General features: G+C 43.0%; 1 protein-coding gene across 1 annotated transcript in view; it reads right to left on the bottom strand.

The window, feature by feature from the left end:
• Positions 1-1071: 1071 nt before the first annotated feature.
• LOC123962517 (cytosolic carboxypeptidase 4) overlaps positions 1072-24496 on the bottom strand; it is a 206071-nt gene continuing 182646 nt past the window's right edge. Inside the window, exons 26-27 of the mRNA XM_046038694.1 lie at positions 20015-20169; positions 1072-1647 (exon numbers count right to left, since the gene is read on the bottom strand). Coding sequence (XP_045894650.1) covers positions 1356-1647; positions 20015-20169 — 447 coding nt within the window. The 3' untranslated portion in view covers positions 1072-1355. The remainder of the gene's footprint in view (positions 1648-20014; positions 20170-24496) is intronic.

The following is a 24496-nucleotide window of genomic DNA, read 5'->3' as shown; positions in this document are numbered from 1 at the left end:
AGTGGGGTCGTTGGCCCGGGTCATCGATACCGCTGGTTCGTTAGTGTTCCTTGTTGCTGTGACGACAGTCGTTACAGTCGTTAAGACTACCTGTGGCCAAGACTGAACGACCATCGTTGGTATCTTCACCTGAGGCCAATAGGTTACGTTTGTTGAGTTTCCTGGGAAGTGATGAAAGGACAGCATTGTAAGTGGGGGATAAGTGGTGGCGTAGACCCCCTCCCCTGTTCAATGACGGCTTCTCAACCCTGGTGTAGATGGCTTCCTTGACACCTCTTTCAAACCATCCATCTTCTCTGTCTAAAATGTGCACCTGGTGGTCCTCAAACGAGTGTCCTCTGTCCTTCAGATGTAAGTAGACTGCAGAGTCTTGACCTGAGGAGTTGGCCCTTCTGTGTTGAGCCATGCGTTTGTGTATTGGTTGTTTAGTGAGTGAAGATACCAACGATGGTCGTTCAGTCTTGGCCACAGGTAGTCTTAACGACTGTAACGACTGTTGTCACAGCAACAAGGAACACTAACGAACCAGCGGTATCGATGACCCTGGCCAATGACCCCACTGAGGTTAAATAGCTGAGTTTCCCTGCCAGTCAGTCAGAACTGAAGAAGTCCTTTGGATGAGGGACGAAACGTCTTCCAGTATCTTCAACCAAGTCCAGTTGCCCTTGATTTTAACCTTCGTTGGATAACTATGACCTGGATGACTGAGAATCTTCATAGACATCTTTCAGATACAATGTAATACAATTTGAAAGGCTGTATTCAGTTTCTATGTGCAAATTCATAATGGAATATCTGTCTATGCAGAGTATATTAATGTGCATGTTTAAGTGGTGTATATAGGATTACACCCAACAAAGTCAGTCTCTACCCCATGCACTAATGGAAACAAACTCAACACTTCCACTCCAAGTCTTTATTCCTAAGCAATATGTTGATTTGCTGCCTCTGGTTAAGTGTATTATTTTCCTTAGGCGAATACTGGATACCGTCTATGGTTGTATTGTAAACTGGAAACACACCTGGGTTTGAAGCTTTTCACACATTTATTTCTGTAAAACCTGTATTTAAAGTCACACTTCACTTTAAGTCCCCCTATATATCATTTATAATCAGCATATAAACATGTCGTACATTTTAATAGATTTCTGACTGTAATGTAGCTGTAGTCAGATCTTCACTCACAAGCTTGCGGTGAGGCTGAAAGAGAAATCGTTATCCCAAAACATGTATCATTTACCCAGGTGTTCAATCTGCTATGTTTCACGGAGGGAAGCTTACAATGCTTAGAAAACCAAGGGTCTCATCTCTATCTATAGTAACAAATCAAAATCCCCAAATTTACAAATATTCCTTTAACTCGTGAATTGTTCAGTGGCAATGCTCACACCATTGCAGTGTGTCTCGATGGACGCCTGTCTGATCAGGTGGGGGAATAGGTGGCTCTTAACGCCTGACTGCTGCGATTGGCTGACGCTGCCTTGCCGATATTTTGCTCCCCTGTGTCCTTCGTCGCCCTCCTCCTCTTTGTCAGCACTGGCCATGTTGCTGTTGACATCTGAATCCAGATCAGTGCCTGTAAGTGCTGGACAGTCTGTGGAATACTCAATCTCCTCGACACATGGAGGCTCATCATCTTCAAAACAGCTACATGAGAGAACAGAAGAGGAGAGTGTTATGTTGCGTTATTGCCAAAGTCCATATAGGCAAATCCCGCCACTCAGCAGCCATCTTGGCAATGCCTCCGGGCAGCTATTTCAGAAGACCAGGCCCCTGTCTGAATGAATGGGGAGAGAATCAGCAGTAAAAATTGATAAATATCGCTGAAAAAATAAGGTTTAAAAAGCAGTAGAAGTACAACCCACAGGTATAGCATGTTCTCAGAGTGGTGACTGAAGAATATGAAGTGCTTACATATGACAGAAGTGTTGATGCCATTAACTAGTTTTTTAAAATATAGAATCAACTGTGGAAGGCTGATCCATAGCTGATCCCTGCTGGGTCCCTGCTCTGCACTTGGTTGGTATGCGATCCCCTTGATGACATAGTGGATACAGCGCTCCCTCGTAACGCCCCTAAGCTCCATGTGCGGAAATCAGTTGCAATGCTTTATCTTTCAACCAGGAGGAGTAGTGATTATGGAAGGTCAAAGGTGTGCTGGCTATCGGTAACAGACATTTTCAATGACCCAGAGCAAACACTAAGATGGCTGAAATGATGTTCGGGAGAGATTCTGCCACCTTCACTGACACCTCTACTTGGTAAGACAACCAGAACATGCGGGAAGCCCACGTCCTTGTAATGCTACCTCCAATGAAATGCTCCCGCAGCCCGTGGTGTTGTAGTTCTGTCTTTCGCTAGTTCAAATATATTTTGTTGTATTTCGACTTCAAAGACCAGTAACGTTTTGAAAAATCTTCAAATCTTTAATGAAGATTTTTTTTTGGAAGTGGGGGGCGGTCACTGCTAAAATCTTACATGATCGTAAATGATTTTCATCACAGTAATGCCGCCTGGCTAGCTTTCTTTCCTCATTGTTCAAAGTCTATGGTTACAGTGCATTGTGTGTGGGCGAGCGAATGTGAGAGCGAGAGTGGCAGAAAGTGACGGTGAAAGTTAGCTGAGGAAAAAATTAGCATTAAGTTGTCGGGTTACACATACTCTACATCTTGATAGTTAAATTACATTAAAAAGAAAAAACGAAGGTGACCATGGAGGACGTGAGGTTAGGAAAGCAAATCAGAGATTGTGATGAAAATTAGATATTTTACATGTGTTCACTGTTAACTTTAATGCTGCATTAATATAGGCGTCTGTTTCACTGTGTGGTGTTTGATCATTTTATTATGTTGCAGCGAGGTGAAGGTTCCCATGGGAAAGTAGCTCGTTAGAGGGTTTCCTTATCTGACCGTCCTTGATAGGCCTTCATCTCAGGGCAGTAGGCTCCTACACCCTTCCTCCCTAAGAGATCTGCATAACAACATTAGAATATAAAGACACGTGTTTCATCACTGGCTCTTTGTCTTACACTCTGCAGACTGGTTGCACTCTATATGTTTGTCTGACCCTCTGCAAAGAATAAAACTCTTAAAAGACGTCAGATTTGAACTCTTTATTTCAGAAGACTCACTTAACATTTAATTTCCATTTCACGCACTTCGTGCCTTGCTAGTTGCCTTTGCTATGCCCACTCTGTCTCTCCTCCAGGTCCCCACAAGCTGAGTTAGCATTCTCTGTGCTGACGAAACCCTTTACTGAGGCTCCCATCCTTTTCCAGCCAGACACCACTGGGCAGTTTGTGGTAGAAGTCAATACCTCAGATATCGGAGTTGGAGCTGTTTTTTCCCAACGTTCAGTTGTTGATGAGAAATTGCATCCCTGTACTTTTCTTTCCCATCACCTTTCCCCTGCAGAAAGCAACTATGATGTCAGGGGCCGAGAGCTCTTAGCTATCAAAACAGCGCTGAAGTAATGGCATCACTGGTTGAAAGGCCATTTGTGGTACGGACAGATCATAAAAATCTTGAAAATATTAGTTCTGCCGAACGCCTAAATGCTTGCCTAGCTAGATGGGCTCAGTTTGGCCGTTTAAGTTTCACCATTGCTTACAGACCTGGCTCCAGTAATGTGAAACCTAATGCTCTCTCCTGAGGGTTCAGTAAAGACGAGAATCCCCAGCCGTTACTGGACTCTGGTGCGGTCACTGGGAGGACTGAAGAAAGGATCAGAAAAGCACAGAAGGATGAACCTGACCCAGGTAACAGTCCTCCTAACCACCTTTTTGTCCCCTCTTTTGCTAGATCAGATGTAGTGCGATGGGCTCATGCCTCCAACCAAACCTTGTGCCGCAAAGAAGGGGTGCACTGAAAATGTTTTTTTTTTGCATTTGTATTGTTTACTATTGATTGTGATATTATTTAGGATTCCATCTGGTGTTTACAGTGAGTTGAATTTTTCTAACCAAGATGTTATAGTGTATGATGCTACCAGTCCATCAAACTGAAATATTCTACATGTCTGTAAAAATATTCTATACACATTTTTCCTGAATTCACCCCGATGTATTTTGTGTCTTTGGACGCCTAGAATTTCAAAATGAATTGTGTGGGTCTGAAGAAAGTTAGTTTGCACAATCACATCCAACAACTTGTAGTTTTTGAATATGTTTTATGGTCAGGGTCAGTGTGACCTTGCACTCAGTTACAGTCACTGTGATTGACAGCTGACAGAAAGCCAGTTATCTGATTATACACACACCTCCTGGGATGCTTGGTGGGTGCATGTGTCAGCGAGTGTGTGTGGGAGAGCATGTAGAAACACACGGGGATGCTGTTGGGACAGTGAGGACGTGACACGCACACTGATCTAGGGCTAAGAGAGACAAAGGGAGGGGGAATGGGGGGAGGAAAGAAAAGGGACGGAACAGAAAAGAGAAAAGGGAGGGGAGGGGCAAGGGAGGAGAGAGACAGAATGAGCAGGAGTAGAAGGGACAGAGAGTGTATGTCTAGCATATAAATGACAACTTATTTATTTATGTGTGTGTGTCTGTGAATGGCAATAAAGCAGGATAGCTTGTCTACAGTGTGCAGTCAATACACTGCAAATGCTGATTCTCTGAGTCTCTTAATTATGAGGTTGTTTTTGTGTTAGCTCTAAAACAACAAAAGAGAATTAAGATGCTTTTATGGATAGACACAATTATTGTTGACCCCAGGGCTTTGATGGCCCATTGCATCATCCACAGAAATGACAACCATGGATATGGCCAAACACTTCCAATCTCGAGCACTTAAAGTGTGTGTTCTGGCCCCACTAGGTAGAAAACAAAAATATCAAAATACCAGACCAGTTCAACTGGTATTTGGTAATGTGCCGACAAGATGGCTCTGCGGATGGCCGCCTCTGTGTTTTGGTGCTTGTTGGTTTGTTTTGTTTTGTAAATTCAGTTCCCCTTCGAGGGAACTCTGAATTATGAATGAAACTACTCCAATCCTATTGGTGTTATTAGAACGGTAGTGTGTGACAGCGTAACCGGAGGGGGTATATAAGCACGCCGGCACATAGGACACATTATCTTCTTTCTATTCAGCAGGCACTCTGGCTATGTTTGGAAGCTCCATCATCCTACCTGAAGTCGAGACGAAGCAGATCATGTCGAAGCGATTCCGACAGTGTTTCTTTCCATGTGAGTGTTTCATCACGGAAGGTGATACCCATGGGATGTGCGTCTTGTGCCTGGGGATGTCACACGCTTTGGCAGCTCTCGAGGGGGCTGCCTGCGACCATTGTGAGGCCCTGCCCCTGAGGGTGCTGAGGTCTTGAGCGGCTCTTTTTCTAAAGGATGGTCGGATGCGCTCCCCCCGTGGCACAGGCCGCTGAGGCGTCGCGGCGATTCTGGGGATTGCAACGCGAGAACCCGGCGGAACGGCTGAGGCCTTTTTCCGGTCCTCGTCCGCGGAATCCTCATCCCTGATCGGGAGCCCGTTTCTCGGTTTCTCCCACTCGAGGGGTGAGTCCGGAGAGGCTTGCACGATCTGGCTCTGAGGAGCTAGATGTGCTTAGCAAACCTTTCTCTGCACAGCTGTCTATGTCCCCCCAGCTGGACTACGGCAAAGTGACAGAGATCAGACAGCACGGCTACAGAATGATGCCACGAGTGGAGGAGGCACTGGCTAGCTACCTCTCTCCCAACCTCGCCTCATCCCTCCGGACGCCGGCGCTCCCCACCAAGCCGTGTCGGATGACGTCCGATTTGGTGGGCAAGGCCTACATGGCAGCGGGTCGAGCTGGTGCCAGCCTGCACACGATGGCTGTCTTGCAGTCATACCAGGCCAATCTCCTTCGGGACTGTGACGTAGGGGGAGGTCCCTCTGAGGAGGACCTGACTGAGCTCCGTAGAGCGACGGACTTAGTGTGACCAAGGAAACGACCCGTTCCATCGGCCGATCCATGGCGGCTTTGGTGGCTACGGAGTGCCATCTGTGGCTCAACCTCTCGGGCATCCAGAGGCAGGAGAGGGCTTTTCTCCTGGATGCGCCCCTCTCGCCTTGTGGCCTGTTTGGCGAAGCAGTGGATGCTGTCGTCAACTGGTTCCAGCACGCCAAAACTCAGGGAGAGGCGTTTGAGCGATATCTCCCCCGCCGGTCAGACTCCAGAAAGGCGGACGCAGCCTTCGTCCAGCACGTACCGCTGCAACCAGAAGCAGAGCGTCGCTTCACGGGATCCCCGTCAACCAACCTGGGACGCAAGACGGCGCTCTCGCCCACAGCCCCCCGGGAAGACGGATCTGAGGACCGTCATTCAGTCTCGCCGGGCCCGGGGGAAGAAGTCCTGAGACTTCGAGTAGGGGCCCTCCTTTCCCCCTTCCCCTGAGAGAGGCCGATCGAGATCCCCTCTCTCATGGTGGCTCCAGCAACAGGCGTTGTTTCTCCCACCGCTTCAGCGCTCGGGCGTGCTAGCCACCGGCAGGCCCTCACCGATCTGTCCGCCCCGAGGGGCCAGAACACGACTGGGCTCACAAACCGTGGTTCATCGGCGAGCTTTCCCTGGCGGTCCTCCGCTTCAGGGCGCCACCGGGGATTCCCGCGGGACACCGGCCACCAGCCCCTTGGCGAATTTTGCGGAAGCTTGGCGAACCCTCGCAAACATTTCCCCGTGGGTCCTGCGCACAGTAGTCGATGGCTTGTTTGCGTCCCGAGAGACGGCGCACTGTCCCCTGTGGTTCTCCCTCTGAGGAGAGACCTGCTGTCCCAGGCGGAGGGCCGGATCTTTCACCCGCACCCCGCCCTGTGGCAGCTATGGGTCTGGCCCCATGAGGGGAGCAGTCGAGACGCTGCTCAGCACCAGAGGGCGCACTCTACTCGATTTGTTTGACGCGGCTCACACTTTTATCCGGTTTTACAGTCTGGACCTTCCTTCTGCACCCGGCACCCGTGCCGTGAGGTTCTGCACGCTGGGGGCAGGCAGTGTTTCGGCGCGGCCTAAGTGGGTATCTCGTTCCCATTGTGACGTCACCGACGTCACCCTTCTCGGGGAACAAGGGTTACATACGTAACCCGAGACGTTTTCTGCTGTTATACCTGGAGCTCTCTCACCAGAGAAGAGCTCATGAGCATCAGGGAAACAACATCAGTGGACTTATTCCCCACTTTTCTCATGTCATCAGTGGAATTATTGGACATTCTAGTCAAAGGTGCTCTCACCTTTGCTCATGCAGTGAAACACTGGAGGAGAGGGAAACAGTGTAGACTTCTCTTAGAATTCTCTTCAACGTGTACTCCCTGTGCAACAAACTGGATGAACTTTAACTTCTGGTAGAGAACACCGAGACTTTATTCATCTTCCGTTTTATTCTTAAGGATATGATTCAACAGTATTTTTCTCCTGATGGACTATTTAGTCATAAACTGCAGACTGTTCTACTCTCCCTGTGAGTTTGCTTCATTCACTGTGGTCGGAATATACTTTCCACCGCAGGCCAACTTGCAGAATACACAGTACATGATCTCAGACCTATACTATGTGTGGAGTGCACAAACTCGGACTCCTTAGTTAATGTCCTCTGTGACTTTCACAAAGGAAATCTCAACCATGAACAAATACAGAGAGTTTATGAAATGCGTGACAAGAGCGGAGAACATTCTAGGTCACTGTTAATAATCACAAACAGTGCCTATCATGCCGTCCCCCGGACTGCTTCTTTACCCTTGAATACTGTACACCCATGATGAAGTGTGATCTGCTTGAATATGTTGGACTGCTCAGAAAATTGGATTCCTGATGAAATGTGATGATACTGCAGAAGCAAATAAAGTATAAAAATGTGTGATCTTCTTTGTCATGCCTCTGTTTGTCTTGCATGCACGAGCATGAACACACACGATCAGAACAAAGATAACACGCAGAGTGGAAGCTTTAAAGTTTCTCTCTTGTGTTTAAGGGCAAATCGACACATATGGATGTGATCTGTGTAGCGGTGCCAAGTTCAAAGCATTTAGTTAGCAAGGAAAGACTCAAAAAGTCTTTGTGGATCTTGACATTACCACAGCAAGTTAGTCTTGGCTGAGAACTACAGATACAAAATAAGTATAATCAGTACAGTAATTCACAAATTTATTCACAGACATTTAAAATACAGCACACGCTAAATAGCTAAACAGCCCTGTGCTTAGCCATGTAACCTTACACTGTTATAAGCCTTCTGAGATTCATTTTTGTCCTCTGTGGGGGACATGGCACTGAGGGCTCTTTTTCAGACACCATGCATGTAACCTGTTTGAGTCCTCATGTACTGGGTAGAGTACAGATAGAGGTGTGGCCAAAAGATAAAAAGTTCTGTCTCTTCAAAATGATGGGAATCACACCAACCAGCTTCTATGGCCCTAAGAGAGGCTAATGATACAATTTATACAAATATCATGTTTGTTTTGTTGATAAGGTTTTTGCTTTTTATGTATGAAAGCCTCCTGATGTAGTTTCCAGCGGCCACTAGCGGCGTGGTTCTAAGATTGCAACCAGGCGTGTGCTCGTACACGTGCTCGCTTGAAGTCATGAGCGAGCAGAATCCGAAACACAACCACTTTCATACAGAAATACCACAATAAATGCAGGAACGCCAGCATGCAGGCTGTGGCTTTTCTCCAGACATGTTCAGGCTCTGTTACTTAAACATTCCCATCTCAGAGGCAGATCAACTCTGGCGCCGTACCTTTCATTCAGCGCAGCGAGCCACATATCAGCACAATACTCCCGAAAAAAGGCAGAGTGACAGCGACTATAGACAGACAGGGAGAACAGACAGAGCTGGAAACTCAGGTAAACTCCTACTGCAACGTTACAGTAATAGTTTTATCAGCTGCAGGCTGAACTAATCCATGCTCGTTACATGATCACGTTACATTTAAGTTACTGCATTTAGCCGACTTGCTACAGCGTTAGCTCGCCTGCTGCTTCTCAGTAACTATCTTTATTATCTGTGAATCTTCCACTGGAGGCTCAGCAATGTCAGCACAACTACATGTATTGGATGATAACGAAACGGGTAGTGAGCTGGACTGAATATAACGAGACTGTGTCACACTTTATAACAGTCAGACCGCAGTAAGTAACTTTACTGTAACTAGTGATATAGGATGGCTCTTCCTCTGTGTTGTTGTGACCGTTTTGTTGCAGTGTTTTATGTTATGTGGGTCACGTTAGTTACAGCGACTGAGAGGTGGAGAAGCTGTGTACCTGAGTATTGGTAAAACCACAATAAACCTAAACTGAACGTTACGAAGCAAACAGTGGCAGGTCCGAGCTACTGTAGCATTAGCTAGCTGCTCCTGGCTGCATCACTATAGGCTAACGTTAGTAAACAAATCGCTCCACATTTGCTTTTTACCGTTACATCCTTTCTTGCAGGCTAAATCAACACTTTGACATACCAGTGGTACACAGGATAGTAACATGGGTGGTGTTAGTTGGTGAATTTATGTGGAAAGCGATATAACTTTGCACCGGATAACATTAGCAACTGCTCGGCGTTAGCCTGCGAGCTAACGTGACTTTCTCTGTGTTTCTCCAGCTTTACTAATGCTCACTGTGTTCTTACTCGACATCATCTGAACCTGTTTGGTCTGATGGGCTTCAGCACATAAACCTTTATTGTTGTTTTGTATCCTTACGTGGAGCCTGTGTTTTGCTGTGAGCTGGTTGTTTTATAGTGCTAGTGGACTGCATGTCGTTAGCTGCCGTGTTGTTGCTGTAGTCAGAGAGAGGCTCGGGAGCGTGCACAGGGTTGAATCCAACCCGGAGACCTCACATTAAAAGCAGAATAGTGGCTGATGCAAGCAACGGAGAAAACAGGCGTGTGCTTCATTTCTAAGTGAGTTTTGAGCCCATTGACAATAAGGCAATGAAAATTTGATTTATTAAAATCAATAACTTACATATAGCCCCTTTAACTATAAGATTTTAGAGGTGCATGTTAAAAGCTTTTTATAATACACTTTTAAGGCCATGTCCTTTGTAGGGGACGGTGGGACCTGCTTCCACTGATTTTCCATATTTGTGTTATTAATCGTCATATTAAGGTGCAGGAGAAAAGGATAAAACAGGAAGATCTTTGTGAAGTGCAACATGTTTCTCTCTGTCTCAAACACCAAGAATTGCTTTCTAATGTCCCATGCATGATGTGTTTAAAATGTTGATTAGCTGGGCAATATGGATGCACATCTCTCAGTAAATTAAGTATTCAGTCAAGCCATAGTATAACTAGTATTTTATATTTAAAAATGTTTTAAAGGAAACCTTGGGGAACCAGTTTGAATGAGCCTGATACAATTAATAATAGTATTGTTATCTATAATTTACAGGCGCTATGCTTCAATTTGTCAGTAGACAAGATGCTGGATCAGAACAAGCACAGACAGTTTAGTTCAAATGCACTTACCCTATTCAATAAATGTGTTTGTTTCTAACTCATTCTGTTCTGTAGAGGTCTACTTACTCTTAGAACGACAGATGAAGCAAACTGTTTTAAAGGACGGAGGATTATAGTGGGAGTAGTGGGTATGTCCACAACAGATTAAAACCTCCCAGTACTACTCTGCTGAAACAGCAGATTGAACCTTTGCTATTTCACCTGCTGCTCTCCCTGATCTCATACAGTATATTATGTTTTACATAATATAACTGAACTTACACTCCTGTTCTTCTCTTAAAGAGACATTTGTACAGATCTACAGCCATATTACTTAACACCTTACTGCGAAAAGCATACATCATAGCTTGGGAAAAGGTTCCATTCTCTTTCAAGATGCAAGAATTTTCAGATAATTCCAGCTATGAAGCAACTTCAAAACTATCATGATTGAACATGCTGAAGTCCTTAGCTTTTAGATTATTGATTCAGGGTCATCAGACATGCAAACCAAGCTGTGAACACAACAATGACATTATACCCTTTATACCCAAAATATAGCTGCTTCTTTATGATGATAAGTCAATGTGCTCACTACTTGTTTCTGCTGCCTCCAAGCGGCCAAATCAATTGCTGGTTTAAATAACATCTCATGGATGTGTCGCGCCAATTTTGTGTTGTGACATCAACAATAATATGCTTTCTGTTGTGTCAGAGATTGTCCAAAGTCAATTTTTAAATTAGTCTCCTTTTTTTGTACCCACAACACATTTATGAATGGCATCCAAAGTGGGATTCATGCCTCAAACCTTCATGGTTCATTTGAAAGGAGAATGTGCAGCTTTTATTTTGACAGACTGATTGTGACATTTCCCAGGAAACACAGGGATCCTGTGTTCAGTGATGTGATACTTTACACTTATGATTCACATCTATCTGAGCATGTCCTTTCAGCTCTGTGGAGAAAGGGTCATCATATTCTCCAACTCTAATCACTTGTAACTGCCCTGACCCTGTTCAAATATTTTTAGAGCAGTTACACATTCACTCAAGGCCAAAAGAGCCCAGGATTTAATATCAGAATTCTGACTAATAAACATTGCAGCCACAAGAGGCTGCTGGGGTTCTGTCTTGTTACAGTGACATATGCTATTGTAAGTGTCAAACCATATCAGTTAATCTTTACAAAGATTGCTACTAGGAAGGCAGTAGTCCAATGGAGTGGCAATCACAAGAGGGTCGTGAATGATTTCAATGGTTTTGGAGTTAAGAAAATCTGCAACATTCATTATAATATACTGTATATAATATTATATATACACACTGTGAATATACATTACAATCATGAAATAAGTCCTCCCTTCATGAAAGTTAACGTTCAGTTTGTGTTGAGACTGTTTAGAGAGTTGTTGACTCAAATGTACGGTCATCTGTAGTGGTGTTGATCTGTATGGCCTTATACTCAGTGTTTCTATGATATATTTGTTCACCCCATTCATATCTGCAGGGTACAATAAATTTTCAGTAAGGGTAGTGTTTAGGGCAAGGCTGTAGTATTAGACTGCATTCGTTTTAGCTAAGTGGTCCTAAAACTGTCTTTTATAATGTTTAATATAATAAATATTTTTAAGCCTCTATGCATACAATGACATCTATTCAAATGAAACATGTAGATGAGAGAAAATTGTGTTTTTGTTTTACAGCTTATTGCCCTGTGTATACAGGTGTTAAAGGTTGGCAGTGCCTTTTTTCAAGGCTTAGGATTTACGTAAAGGAATGCATTTGAATCCAGGATTGTGACTGTGTGCCGCTCTGTCAGTGTCTATGACTAATGTGCCCTGAGCGAGGCACTTAGCCACAATGACGCCAGTGGACCTGCTCAGTGATAAATGGTAGCAGAATGGAATCATAGTGGGCAGCTACAGCAATAGTGTATCAATAATCATAGTACAGTGTTACTTTTGTCTTGCAACGTGCTGCTAGTTTCAAGTCTAGTTCAGTAGCTAAAGGGGAATATCAGCGCAGTGTTAAATAGATTCCACTAAGCACAGCAGGCAGCAGACCCTGGCAGGCTGCCATAAAAGTGGTGAATCATAGTGCTAAGCAAGAGTTCTAACAGTGTTTTTTCAAAGAGGCAGAGAAGCCCCTGAGAGAGAGACAGAAAGCAAGGCGGGGTGAGAAAAGAAAAGGCGATAAGGGCAGACAGTATGTGGTGTAGAGACAAAGTGTGCACGAGAAAGACAGAAACCCAGAGAAAGAAAGTGAGGAGGCAGTCTGTGTCCTCTGTGTCCGAGGGACAGAGCACTGGAGGGCCTTAACTCCACACTCAGTCTCAGACTTCCTTAATATCTCTTCCTTTCACAAAGGTCTCTTTTAAATCCTTGGGTCTACTTTGCTAAATGTTCAAGAGTTCTTCTGCTATCATCATCATCATCATCATCATCATCATCATCATCATCATCAGGGAGCACTATGAAAATATGTGCTGCACTTGTGTTATCCCTGCCAATTGTCTTGTACCCTAGTATTTCCATTTTTACTGTTGTATTTGTAATTGTGTCAAAATAAACAAAACTGCTACAAGCATCTAGAGGAATGTGTTGCAGAAGACGTCTGTAATATGATTCCAGGGATATCAGAACAGACTGGAGGCAATGTCACAAAAATGCAAACCTTGAAGACAATAAGCAGACAAAATTACTCATTACTCACACTGGTTACAAAAAATATCGTATCAGGGGGACACTAGGACTTAGAATATTAGCCAATCAGGTGAGAGCCACACACTAAATAGTAGGCTCATGGGCACCAGGACGGGTATTTATCAAGCTTCTCAAAGTGCCATTTTAGTCTTAAGTGCTGACAATTCATGAAATTTACCCCTATTTTCAAACTTAAGAATAAAAGCAAGTTATCAAATGTCTTAAAACTAAGAATCACTCTTACTCTCCCAGTTTTTAAGACAGCTTGAGAGGTCTATGAAGTGGTTAGGAGCTGCTAGTAGGGGCTTGTGATGGCACTGTGAAGACATGTGTAAATCTTTCAGTGGCGGTTCTAGACCAATGTTATTTAGGGGGCCAGGCTGTGGCCAGTTGTTTTATCAGAGGGGCCCATTCAATCCGGGACAAAAGAGACAAAGGCAATGTTCAAGCTTTCAAAATGGCTTGTTTAGTATATATTTCATGTTTCATAAATTTGCAGGTATTGTTTCAGGAACAGGATCTTTTCAGTGACTTAGTTATAGTTTTATTAAATGACATTATACAAAAAAAACATTCCTGTTAACTTTAGCTCAAGTTACAGAACATTCTTTGATGCAACACTTCTTCGTAAGGCTTAATGAACAGTAGAAGCTCTAGTGTACTAGACATTCTCTGGATCCCAGTTTGTATTTTGTATCCCACTATAACTTACTTGATGGTAGGCCATCATCTGTGCTATAAAGGGGGATACATATTTAGGCAGACTGCATGTCCAGCCTGGTAGGACCAGTAGGCTACTGTTCTCGCTTTTTGTGTTGTTTAAATGCAATGCATTATTAAATTATGATAATAATTTACTCAGAACAATTTCCAGCAATCTCCAAAGGAAACATGGAGTACAAAGAAAAAATATTGTCTACAGTGCTGCGTTCAGTTTAATGTATTTCAGTTTAATTTCGTCGCAAGGAAGATATATTACTATGATCACTGTAGACCAGGGCTATTCAATTATAGATTCAATTGGGCCGGGTTTTAAAACCAGGACACAGAGATGGGCCGGACATTTTCTCACGAGTTGGGATCATTAGGATTTTATTGACACACTTGTATTGGTAATCCTTATGGGTTCAGTTCTTCATAAATGCTCTTATCAGTCCTACATGTGTGCATGTGTGCATGTGTGCATGTGTGCATGTGTGCGCCCGCGGGCCGCCAAAACCGCCACAGCAGGAGAGGAAGAATGTTTCTGAATTATTTGACGATGGGCTGGACAGCACAGGAATAATCTTTGTCAGCGAGTTGGTGAGGGACGTCATCTCACCACTGACTTTACGTAGTAATGTGTTTTCAGCTAAAGTGAAGGTGGTGATGACACTTTGCCATGGTTCTTTGCCACAGGACAAACGCAGCAATGCTGATGATCTGATTGTGTGATGTACGGTGTCTGTTACAGTGTGTCAGCTTCTCAGGACCAAGAAAAGTCTGTTGTTTCCCACCTGCTGGAAAAGTGAAGCCGGTTAGCGCTAAGTTAGCCAACATCTCCCCTTCAGACTGAGCTGAGCAGCTTCTACAGCAGCTACATAGCTGCTATGTAACTTAACATTAGCTCAATTTATAGAAAGTAACTGGAAGCTGTATTTTATTACTGCCTACTTGTCCAATGTTGAGAACATCAGTGATGCAAACTAGTCCTTTTAAGCTAATGAGGAGATGTTTCTTTTTGGATTTTAATGTGCAAATAAAATGCACCTCAGAAGGGAGTAGGTTTCTCATGCTGCCTATTTTTTATATTAATGTCTACAGATAAATGTCAGAAGCTGTAAAAATGAAGACACAAAAGGCAAACATGAACAGTCCTATCTATAATGATTCTGAGGTCATATTAGCAGGGTTTTCCTGCCGTTAAGGCTTAGGGGTGATGCCCAAAACATGTTGTGCCATCACTGTAAAATCACTGTGGAGCAACAGAACCAACCAAATTACTTTCTCCAGATCTAAAGGTTGTAGTTCCTCCAGTAGACTGATCTTTGGCTGTTTGTTATTTATTATCTGCTCTAGCTTTTCCAACAATTTGTTCAGAGATATGGTGAAAATAATGGCCCAATATGATGAGAAATTACATATTTTTCATTGGAAAACATAAAATCTTCTTGGCGGAGCACCCCCAACCCCCCCGACCAACACCAAAACCATCCATCCATCCATCATCATCCACTTATCCTGCGTACAGGGTCGCGGGGGGGCTGGAGCCAATCCCAGCTGACATTGGGCGCATGGCGGGGCCAGAACTGGCCCGTGGCCAGATTGCTTTGATAGCAGCAAATTAAAAAATAAATAAATTGATAGAGCCTGGTGCTGAAATAGATCTCAGTCATGACAGCTACAGTTATTCACCTAATCACTTTCTCTGAAGTGATTGTGCCTCCAAAATAAAAGCGTGAGAACATTTTTGCAGCAATGCTTTATGTCGAGTTTATTGAGAGCTTTTACTTGGAAAATATCTGAAGGACATTCAGAAGAGTCTATGGCTTCCTTGACACACCTGTGAAAAAGCTGTCAGTAAAGGTGTGATTGGATTCCCCTGAATTTCCTCGGGGAAATAAGCGTCCATAGGCTTATGAATGCGGATCAAACGCCGGGAAGCACACACACACTGCAGCACACGCTTTTTTGTGAGCATGTGCAAAAGTGTCCTTACAAACAATTTGTTTAACAAGGGGGGATTGGTCATAACACCCTCCCGTCGGGAGTCACGCGCACTACCGACTGAGCTAAATGTACACACGAATATCCAAATTTGAAATAATTTTACTGTTCTGCCTGCCATGTAACAGCTTGAAAAATTATTTTCAGATGCCAGACTTATTTGCCGACCCCTGGTGTATATCATAATGTATTCTCTTGAAAATTCTTTATTGTCAAATGTCTGTTAGAATGTAAACTCCTCTTAGGAATTTCACAATTCAATGTGAATTTATCTGAGAATATTCTTAAATAAGAAATCTATTCTGTCAGTGGTCCTACACTTCACTCAAATTAGGACTATGATGCTTGTTAAATAACTTTTAAGCCAGCTTTGAGGCAATAATTTGTTTCCTTTTAACTTTTTTCAATTCTTAGCAGTGTTCTTATGAGTAATTCAGAGAGAGGTGGATAGTCACACATAGATGTCACATGCAATAAATGTGTAGCATGTCGTTTTCTTTAAATGACAAAAAATCACTGATCTTTTTTTATTCACAGCTAAATGGCGGACAACATTTTATGAATAATATTGCTTAGCTGTTCTGACAAGCATGCAGCACACCTAGACCAAGTAATGTGTTGATAGAAGGGAGACGGGCAAGAGGAAGGAAGATGAGAATAAACCAGAGAAGTGGTAATGTGTCAAGAGTGGATCAAAGGAACACAGGAAAAAAGAAAGGGAGAAGAAGAAGGGGATGAAAGAAAGACTAATAAGATTAGAGTCAAGTGAAAAAATTAAATGTAATTGAACAACAAATACAATACAGATGTGTGTTTTCAGGTGAGAAGACCTCCCCACACCTTGTGCTGTCAGCTCATAAGGTAGACTTAACGGGTGTCTGAAAATCAATAGAAGCCATTCAGCTGCATGTCAGATCAACACATCAAACACTGCAGTAAGGAATCCACCGCACAGCATATCTGAAACAACAAGTGCCTGTGTGTGTGTGCTATCAAACGCAAGCGTTCATATCTCATGTCTTGTGCTACATGCAAACACACACACACACACACACACACTGTAGAAGTGGGAAAAGGATTCTTCCATCAGAACATTGTTCCTTTGTTGGTAAGATGCTGCACTCTCTACTTCAAGGGCCAAAAAAAAAAAAAGATTTCACAAGATGGAAAAACACTCTTATTAAAACAACCCTACTTACTATTATTTTGTTGTAGAGGTTATGTGATACCAATATACTAGTTATAATGACCCCTCCAGCACTAGCACCATTAACAATCTCTCGTTAAGCCTGTAACTAAACTAGGTGTTAGTTTGACTCACAGTTGTCTTTTGACACTCAGGTAAAGTGGTGCTGTCCTGCTTTGTCCAACTGAGACATTTAACAGAGATCAGGTCATTGGGCATTGTAAGGCTCCTGCCTAAATCTGACATCTGCTAACTCCCTATGAGCCTGATCCTCTGGCCCTACTGGTGGGTCCTAAATCTGGACCTTTCACCAAAACCGTGTTTCAACCAAACTTTAAAAACTTTTAAGTCCCCAGATCTCTTTTCAAGGAACTAAAAGGTCCCTTCAGCCCACTGTTGTGTGCGTTTCCACTGTGGTCTAAAGACCTGCGAAGATTAGGCAAATTAACCAGCTGACCTATACGCCGTACAAAGTGTACAAAAGAGAGGAGCAGTCGTAGAAAAACAGCCGACATTCTCCAGTTAAAGCCAGTAGCCTCTACTCGCCCAGACTGCAAGGCAAGACCCGCCCCCCCCAAAGTACCGGTACTTTTGGAAAGTACTACCCCCTCGAGCAGGGACTTTTTGGGGGGTAAAATGAAGACCCTAGAACTAAATTTAGACCCTGGTCCCTTCGGTGGAAATGCAGTGATTTCCTCCAAATGTTCCTAGTTCCGGGGTATAGTTCCTTTGGTCGAAAAGCAGCTTAAAGGTGACGAGGCCTTTGCTGCCTGGGCCCCTCAGCTGTGGAACATCAAATTATTAGGCTGTAATATCAACCAGAGCATCCTCTGCATTCAGTACTAACCTGCTGTATTTTATGCTGTCATATAGTAACAATAGTGCCCATTATGTAGTCTGCACATGTCATTCCAACAGCATGATCCTGTGATGACAGTTGTAGGCTACATTTCAGAAAACATTTAGCTTAATGCATGTTTAGTATACCAAGATCACCCTGTTTGCAATACCCGATCTTAACTTGTGTGTCTGTATCTCTTATTTTATGCTATTTTAGTGAGCAAAGCAGTGGAGAGAGAGACTATGATCAGCCTGTAGTTTGTGTGTGCACTGTGTGGTTTAAGCCTTCACAGCACAACGCACACACACACAGAAGAGGAGAGCAAGTCTGTTTTGCAAACAGGTCTCTTTGTATTTCCTTATAGATCATTGGTTTGTGTGACCATAGTGAAGAAATTTGGTTGTGTTTAGGTATAATTTTGGTATGAATTACCATAAATAAGCTCTATTACAAAAATATTATCTGGACTTTACTAATTTCTAAACCCTGGTTACAGCTGGCTATGTGTAGGGCTGAAACAATTAATCGATTAAGTAGATTACTAAAATGCATCGACAAATTCTTTGCATCGAGGCTTCGTTTAATCCATAGAACTATATAGCACACTGTGCACACACATTTAATACTGCCGCGCTTACGCTGTGTGAACACGACGTGATTATGATGGCGCTGTTTGCAAAGTGGAGGAAGAGGGAGAAAATAGTGAGGGACGAAGAAGAAAGTGTCCAAAGTATGGGATTATTTCAAGCTAAAAGAAAACAATAACTCGGTAATGTTACAGTCCATCCACCACCGCCGCCGCCAAGTAAAAGTACTTCTTAAGGTGTGTTCACACTGAAAGCGAAGTTAATATTCGCCTCGCTTTACTCGCGCGAGTTTGACCGCTGGACATTTTGAGTGTTCACACACACAACTTGATAAGCAAATAAACACAACCCGCGAATACTACAGCTGTATGAACCCAAAGTAAACCTTTTGCTGTGATTTAATTGCAATAAATGGATCAAACTGATGCTGAAATAACTACAATACATATAAGATATACATACAAGACATATGAATTAATGCTTTGTCAGGTCTGTCAGCAAGTCAACAGGACAACAACTTTTAAAATGTTTGTTTTCTGAATGGAGTTCGGATCAAGCTGGGCTATGCTATGCTAACCTGTTCACATTAAAGTACAACGATAGCTGGAATAAAGTTACAGACACACAGTTTCTGAACTCAGCAATTAATTAAAGCAGTTAACTCTAAACTCCTCCTGCAAGTAAATGGCGTAATTGTCAGAGCATAATCCAGAACGACTACTGGTGTTTATTTGTCTAAAAGCTGCAGCGCTGCTCCCCATACACTTCCCCGTTCTTTAGCAGCTCTCCATCGTTACACCGCTCGCCAGGTCCTCTCCAAACAACGCTCCGAAGCGCCGGTGATGTTTGGACAATGTCACCGCTGATAGGCTTTCGCAACATCACATCAAGCGAGTTTCTCGGCCAAGTTGAAAAATCTCAACTCACGCGAACCAGCAAATGTCGTGACAAACGCCTCTTTCGTGCCGCCCAGAACAAATTTGCAGGAATTCGCGTCTTTGCATTGACTTGTATGTAATCAAGCTGGCCAAAACGCTGGATTCGCTTTCAGTGTGAACACACCTTCAAACAATGCATCGATGAATCGTTGAAATAATCTGTAGAACCTTCGAGGCAAGCAGTGGAATATGATTTATTATCCGTGCATTTTAAAACCCATAGTATACCATTTGAAATTCTCACATCACAACAATTCCAGACTTGCAAAACTCAAAATCACTGCTACAAAACTGCCTGTAGACTGCAAGAGATGGGCAGAAAAAATGTATTCTTTACAATAAGGTATGTGACTTTTACACATGCAGTAATTATTTATAATGTATTTCACTTGTGTCAGTGCTAGATGCAAACATTTCCATTTGCAGTATATGACTGCAAGCTTTGTTTGCATTGTATAATCCTTACTCTAACTTATCCTGTTTATATCATCCAGTTAATTTTAAATTCAGTTGTAACACAAACTTAAATTCCTAACCTTCAACTCTGTCATTGTTGAAGTTTAGGGCCAGTATACCAATGTTCTCACTCTACCATTTTGATGGCATTTAGACAAAAATGGACATGGCAGGCCTTGTGAGGATGGTGTCTTACTTGTGAGACTTGTGGTCCAGGATATTGTGGTCCAAGTCGATGTGGTTGATAAGTCTCCAGATGTAAAGAGCCTTCATGTCTTTGGTTACAGACAGCAAGCTTTGGCAGAACTTCATGCCCATCTCCTGTAGCTCCTTGGTTCCTGTCTGCAGGCCCTGCACACACAGTCCAATTATTATTTTACTTTTTTACAATAAAAACGGAAGCTCATGTACACAGGCACTGACTCACACTCACAGTTTTATTTATTAGAATGTCGACCTCCATAAATGCCGATGCATAAACTTGCTGTTACATACTGAGCAAAGGGAACTACAGTCAGTGACTAGGAACAGGTCTAGTAACTGGGAGTAACTGAACTGAAGTGCCCTCAACTAAAGAATATGAACATTTATGAACTGCGATGCTTGGACTGATAGCAAGTTCTCAGTCACCGATTAATATCATACAACAGCTACCCCATCTCTTCATGATATCAATGTTCCTGTTCCAAACACCTATTTGTAAGAAAATTAGCTATTCCTGCTTTACAATGTAAAAGACAGAGGTTTGTTTGAAATAAACATAACACATAAATCTGTATTGACACTGGGGGCACACTTTATGGATAATAATTATAATGATGATATTTAGTAGATGGATTTAAATCATATAGCTACAGTAGTAGCCAGACAAAACAAATAACAACTTAAAGCTAAACAGTCTGTTTAAATCCATCAAACTCTTCCAGTATATAAATGAAAAGCACGTAAATTTTATTAATGGAGTCAGTACAAGCCATCACTGGTCATTATCAAGCAAAGAATGGAAATATTAGGCCCACACATATGAACAAATTAATTCTTAATTGGCACGTATTGTGGATGAAACTTGTTTGCAAATAAAGTAGAATGTGTAGCCTTAAAAAATAACTGAAGGAAAACATATTTCCCCATGTTTTGGGAACTAATTTAACTAAATAAGAGAATACTGAAATTGGCAGCAGCAAAACAGGGCTACAATGTAATCCTTCTAGGCAATAGCACATCGTCAATATACAGTATGTCCACTAAAGTGCTTGTTTTTGCCACTGATAAGCTCAGATTGGTATTATAAGCAAAAACATTATGGTGGTGATCCCTACAGAGAGAGACCATGTGAAAGAGTAAGATCCTTTTTGTTACCAGAAACTGTTGCTATATCACTCTTGTCAATGGCACCAATGACAATGTCAATGACTCAATTGATAAATACAGTAATTTTACCTTGCAGCAAAAATTGTTGTCCCCATTAGTCACTTAGACACAAAAACATGGGACATTAGGGTCCAGGTAAGAAATTACATAAGTTTCACTTAAAGGTTGTTGATTATTCTAATGATCAAATGTCATGAATGTGCACCTCCTCCTGAAGAGGTGGTATTCATCAAGCTCAAACGAACAATGTATGACAAGTTTTTGCAGTCGAGTAGAGTTGAGTTTGGTGGAACCAAAAAGGAACACTCCTGCGAGCAAACCTCACAGGTATTTCCTTTCATGGTCTTGCACAAATTCAGTCTGCACATGAGGAAGCATTATGCAATTCATACATAAAAATGTTAATAAACATCAGTTTGCGGCAGTATATGAATGTGTGTGTGTGTGTGTGTGTCTCCTAACCATTTGTGTATATGTGCCAGTGCTAGTGATTCCAATTACTTGTTACATCAATACATCTTAGTGTTCCCTCTCCTGATTTACTCTTTTCTTCCCTGGCTTTATGCATGTAGAATTATGTCCATGAGTTGAATGTCGAGTGATCGAAACAAGTATGTTGCGTCAGTAATGTCACCAACAGTTTTCTGAATAGAGATATTCTGAAACCTGGCTTTAAGTTTGCAGCGTACCACTGTTTTCTCAGATAAAAGTTGGTAGAGCTGAGGAGGACTGAATCAGAGAACTTAAACCACCTGTTACTTCAGGTTGAGTGTCTAGCCTAATGACACTGTGACATGAAGAATAGGGGAGCCTGGGATCAAACCACTGACCTTCCGGTTAGCGGGCGACCGCTCTACCCCGAGCCTCAGCCACCCTAAATATGTAATTTGTCAGTGCCTTCCAAAGTCACCCACACGACAGATCAAACAATGATTCATTTGGCTGTTTTCAGATCTGCCACCTTCACAGTATGTCTGGTTAAGTTTATGCAACTAAAACTACTTGGTTGTTATGGGAAGACTGCGGTCATTGTTAAAATGTAGAGACAGGATGTCTCCAGGTCCTAGATGTTGTTGATCCAGCCATTCACCCAACCCCAAAGTTGACAGCAGTTTCACCTCAAGGTCCACTTGTAGGAGATAGAGCGGATCACTTTTTAATCAAAAGATCAGCGGTTCAATCCCCGGCTCCTCCAGGCTGCATGTCGAAGTGTTCTTGGCCAAGATACTGAACCCCAGATTGCCCCTGGTGGCTGTTCCACCATTGTGTGAATGTTAGTTTCTGTTTGAGCACTTAGGCTTAGTGTATGAATGGTGAATGTGATGTAAAAGCACTTTGCGTGGTCACAAACACTACAAAGGCGCTAAAAATATGGAGCATTTACATTTAGGTGTTCCAGACACTGCAGGTAATGAACTTTAATTCTGCCGTGGAATTTCAGGTTCAGGGTTCTTTGTTTGTCAGTGTTGCCCCATGACCCCGCCTATCCCTAGGTCTTGGAGAAGCTTTCACGTGTAAATGAAATGGCTGAACCGTACAAATGCAAATCAAGTAAGTCACCACTAGTCCAGAGATGAAAAAAATCCAAACTTCATGTTAAGATAATCTCTGGTGTAAATAGATTGGGCAAAACCATAGACTGTATATAAGAAATGGACGTAGTCATCGTGATGTCACCCGTTGGTTTGTTGACTGCCGTTTTGAAGCCTCGAGTTTGGTCGATAGGCCGTCGCCATGTCAAATTTTTGCAACCAGGAAGTGCCCGTAAGTGACGACACGGCGGAGCTAACGGCAGTGTGCGGAGCTAGCTAGCTTGCTTAGCTAGGTGCAACTGTACCTCACGTTGACTGTCATTATAACAGGGCTGATAACTTTGTCTAGCGAACAACAGTCTTAAAACTAAATGTCCTCACCAGAGAAAGTGAACAGCCAACTCCTAATAAGCTTTTTCAAAGGCGCTGGTTAAATTTACACAGTGCCGCGGGTACGAGTCGGCTCTAGCCTGATTGACAGGTCGCTATAGTAACGACTTGTCAATCATAGATAATCCCGCCCCGAAACATACTCTGCTTTTAAAATAAATGGGACCATAATTTTCTAAATGAACATCATTTTGAATTGAAGAAGACTTGAAACTAGCGACTGAGACCATAAACTCATCAGGAAAGTGTTTACTGGGGTAATTATTCAGCTGAGAAGTAGGGTCTTTTTCCCATTATTTCTAATGGAGCCGGACTTCTTTTTGCAACCAGAAGAGTCGCCCCCTGCTGGATTTTCAATAGAATGCAGGTTTCAGGGACTTCTGCATTCGCTTCATATTGTAGACCGGAAGCTTCCCGCGTGGGCAAAACACAAACAAACCATAGGAGGTGTGAGACGAAGAGGAAGTGTGGCAAGAGGGCAGGGATACAAGTTAGGCTGAAAGCTAACCCTAATGGTTATGGCTGTACCATCCATTCTGCTCGTGAATGTCTGCTCACTACACAACAAACTGGATTACATCGGACTTCAACAGACTTCCCAGCGTGAGTTCGGACACTGCTGGGTTTTTGGCTCAGCGACAGCATACCACACTCCACCATTCATCTGCCAGGCCTGATAACGGATAGATGTGCAACTCTGTCGGGCAAGACTCTGGGAAGAGGACTGTATGGGACTTATATCCAGCTACTGCTCACCAACCAACATGGCTCAAATCCCAGCTTGCTTTCCTCTTCTCTGGGCATCACTGCAGCTTCAGGGGCACCGTGTAAAATGTGGGCTGCCAAGGAATCACTTGAGGTTTCAGACTTGGGTCACAAGATGGCAGTGTTGAGTAAGATTATTACCTCCAGTAAATCCTGCGGACAACCAGGAGATTCTGTGAATCCATCGTGTCAAGTAACAGGTAAAAAGGCACATATAAGTTATCTGTCAGTCTTTTAAAGGGAGAGTAATTTATTGTGCAGAAGGGTCGTTGATATTTTAACTCAACTTTAAATCAACAGCAGTAGCATAACGCGATATAAGGGATGCACTGATACTATGTTTCTACCTCAATGTGCTGTTGCGGTAACACGCAGTGTTTCCCCAAGGATGCTTTTCAGGGAGGGTGGTAGACCCCCTGATATTAACTGTCAATATAGCGTTAGTCGGCACCCGGAGCTCTGATTCTACTTCATAATGACAACAAAACCAGAAAAAAATAGGCATTGCTTGGAGAAATTAAAGCGAGGAAGTTGAACTACCTGGTAAGTTCAGAAAATGTGTGTCTGTTACTTGATTCCAGCTATCGTTGTACTTTACTGTGAATAAGTTAGCATAGCAT

Source organism: Micropterus dolomieu, linkage group LG22, assembly GCF_021292245.1.
Source record: "Micropterus dolomieu isolate WLL.071019.BEF.003 ecotype Adirondacks linkage group LG22, ASM2129224v1, whole genome shotgun sequence".
Lineage (NCBI taxonomy): Eukaryota > Metazoa > Chordata > Actinopteri > Centrarchiformes > Centrarchidae > Micropterus > Micropterus dolomieu.
The sequence above is the reverse complement of the archived record's forward strand: the minus strand, read 5'-3'. Positions and strand labels throughout refer to the sequence as shown.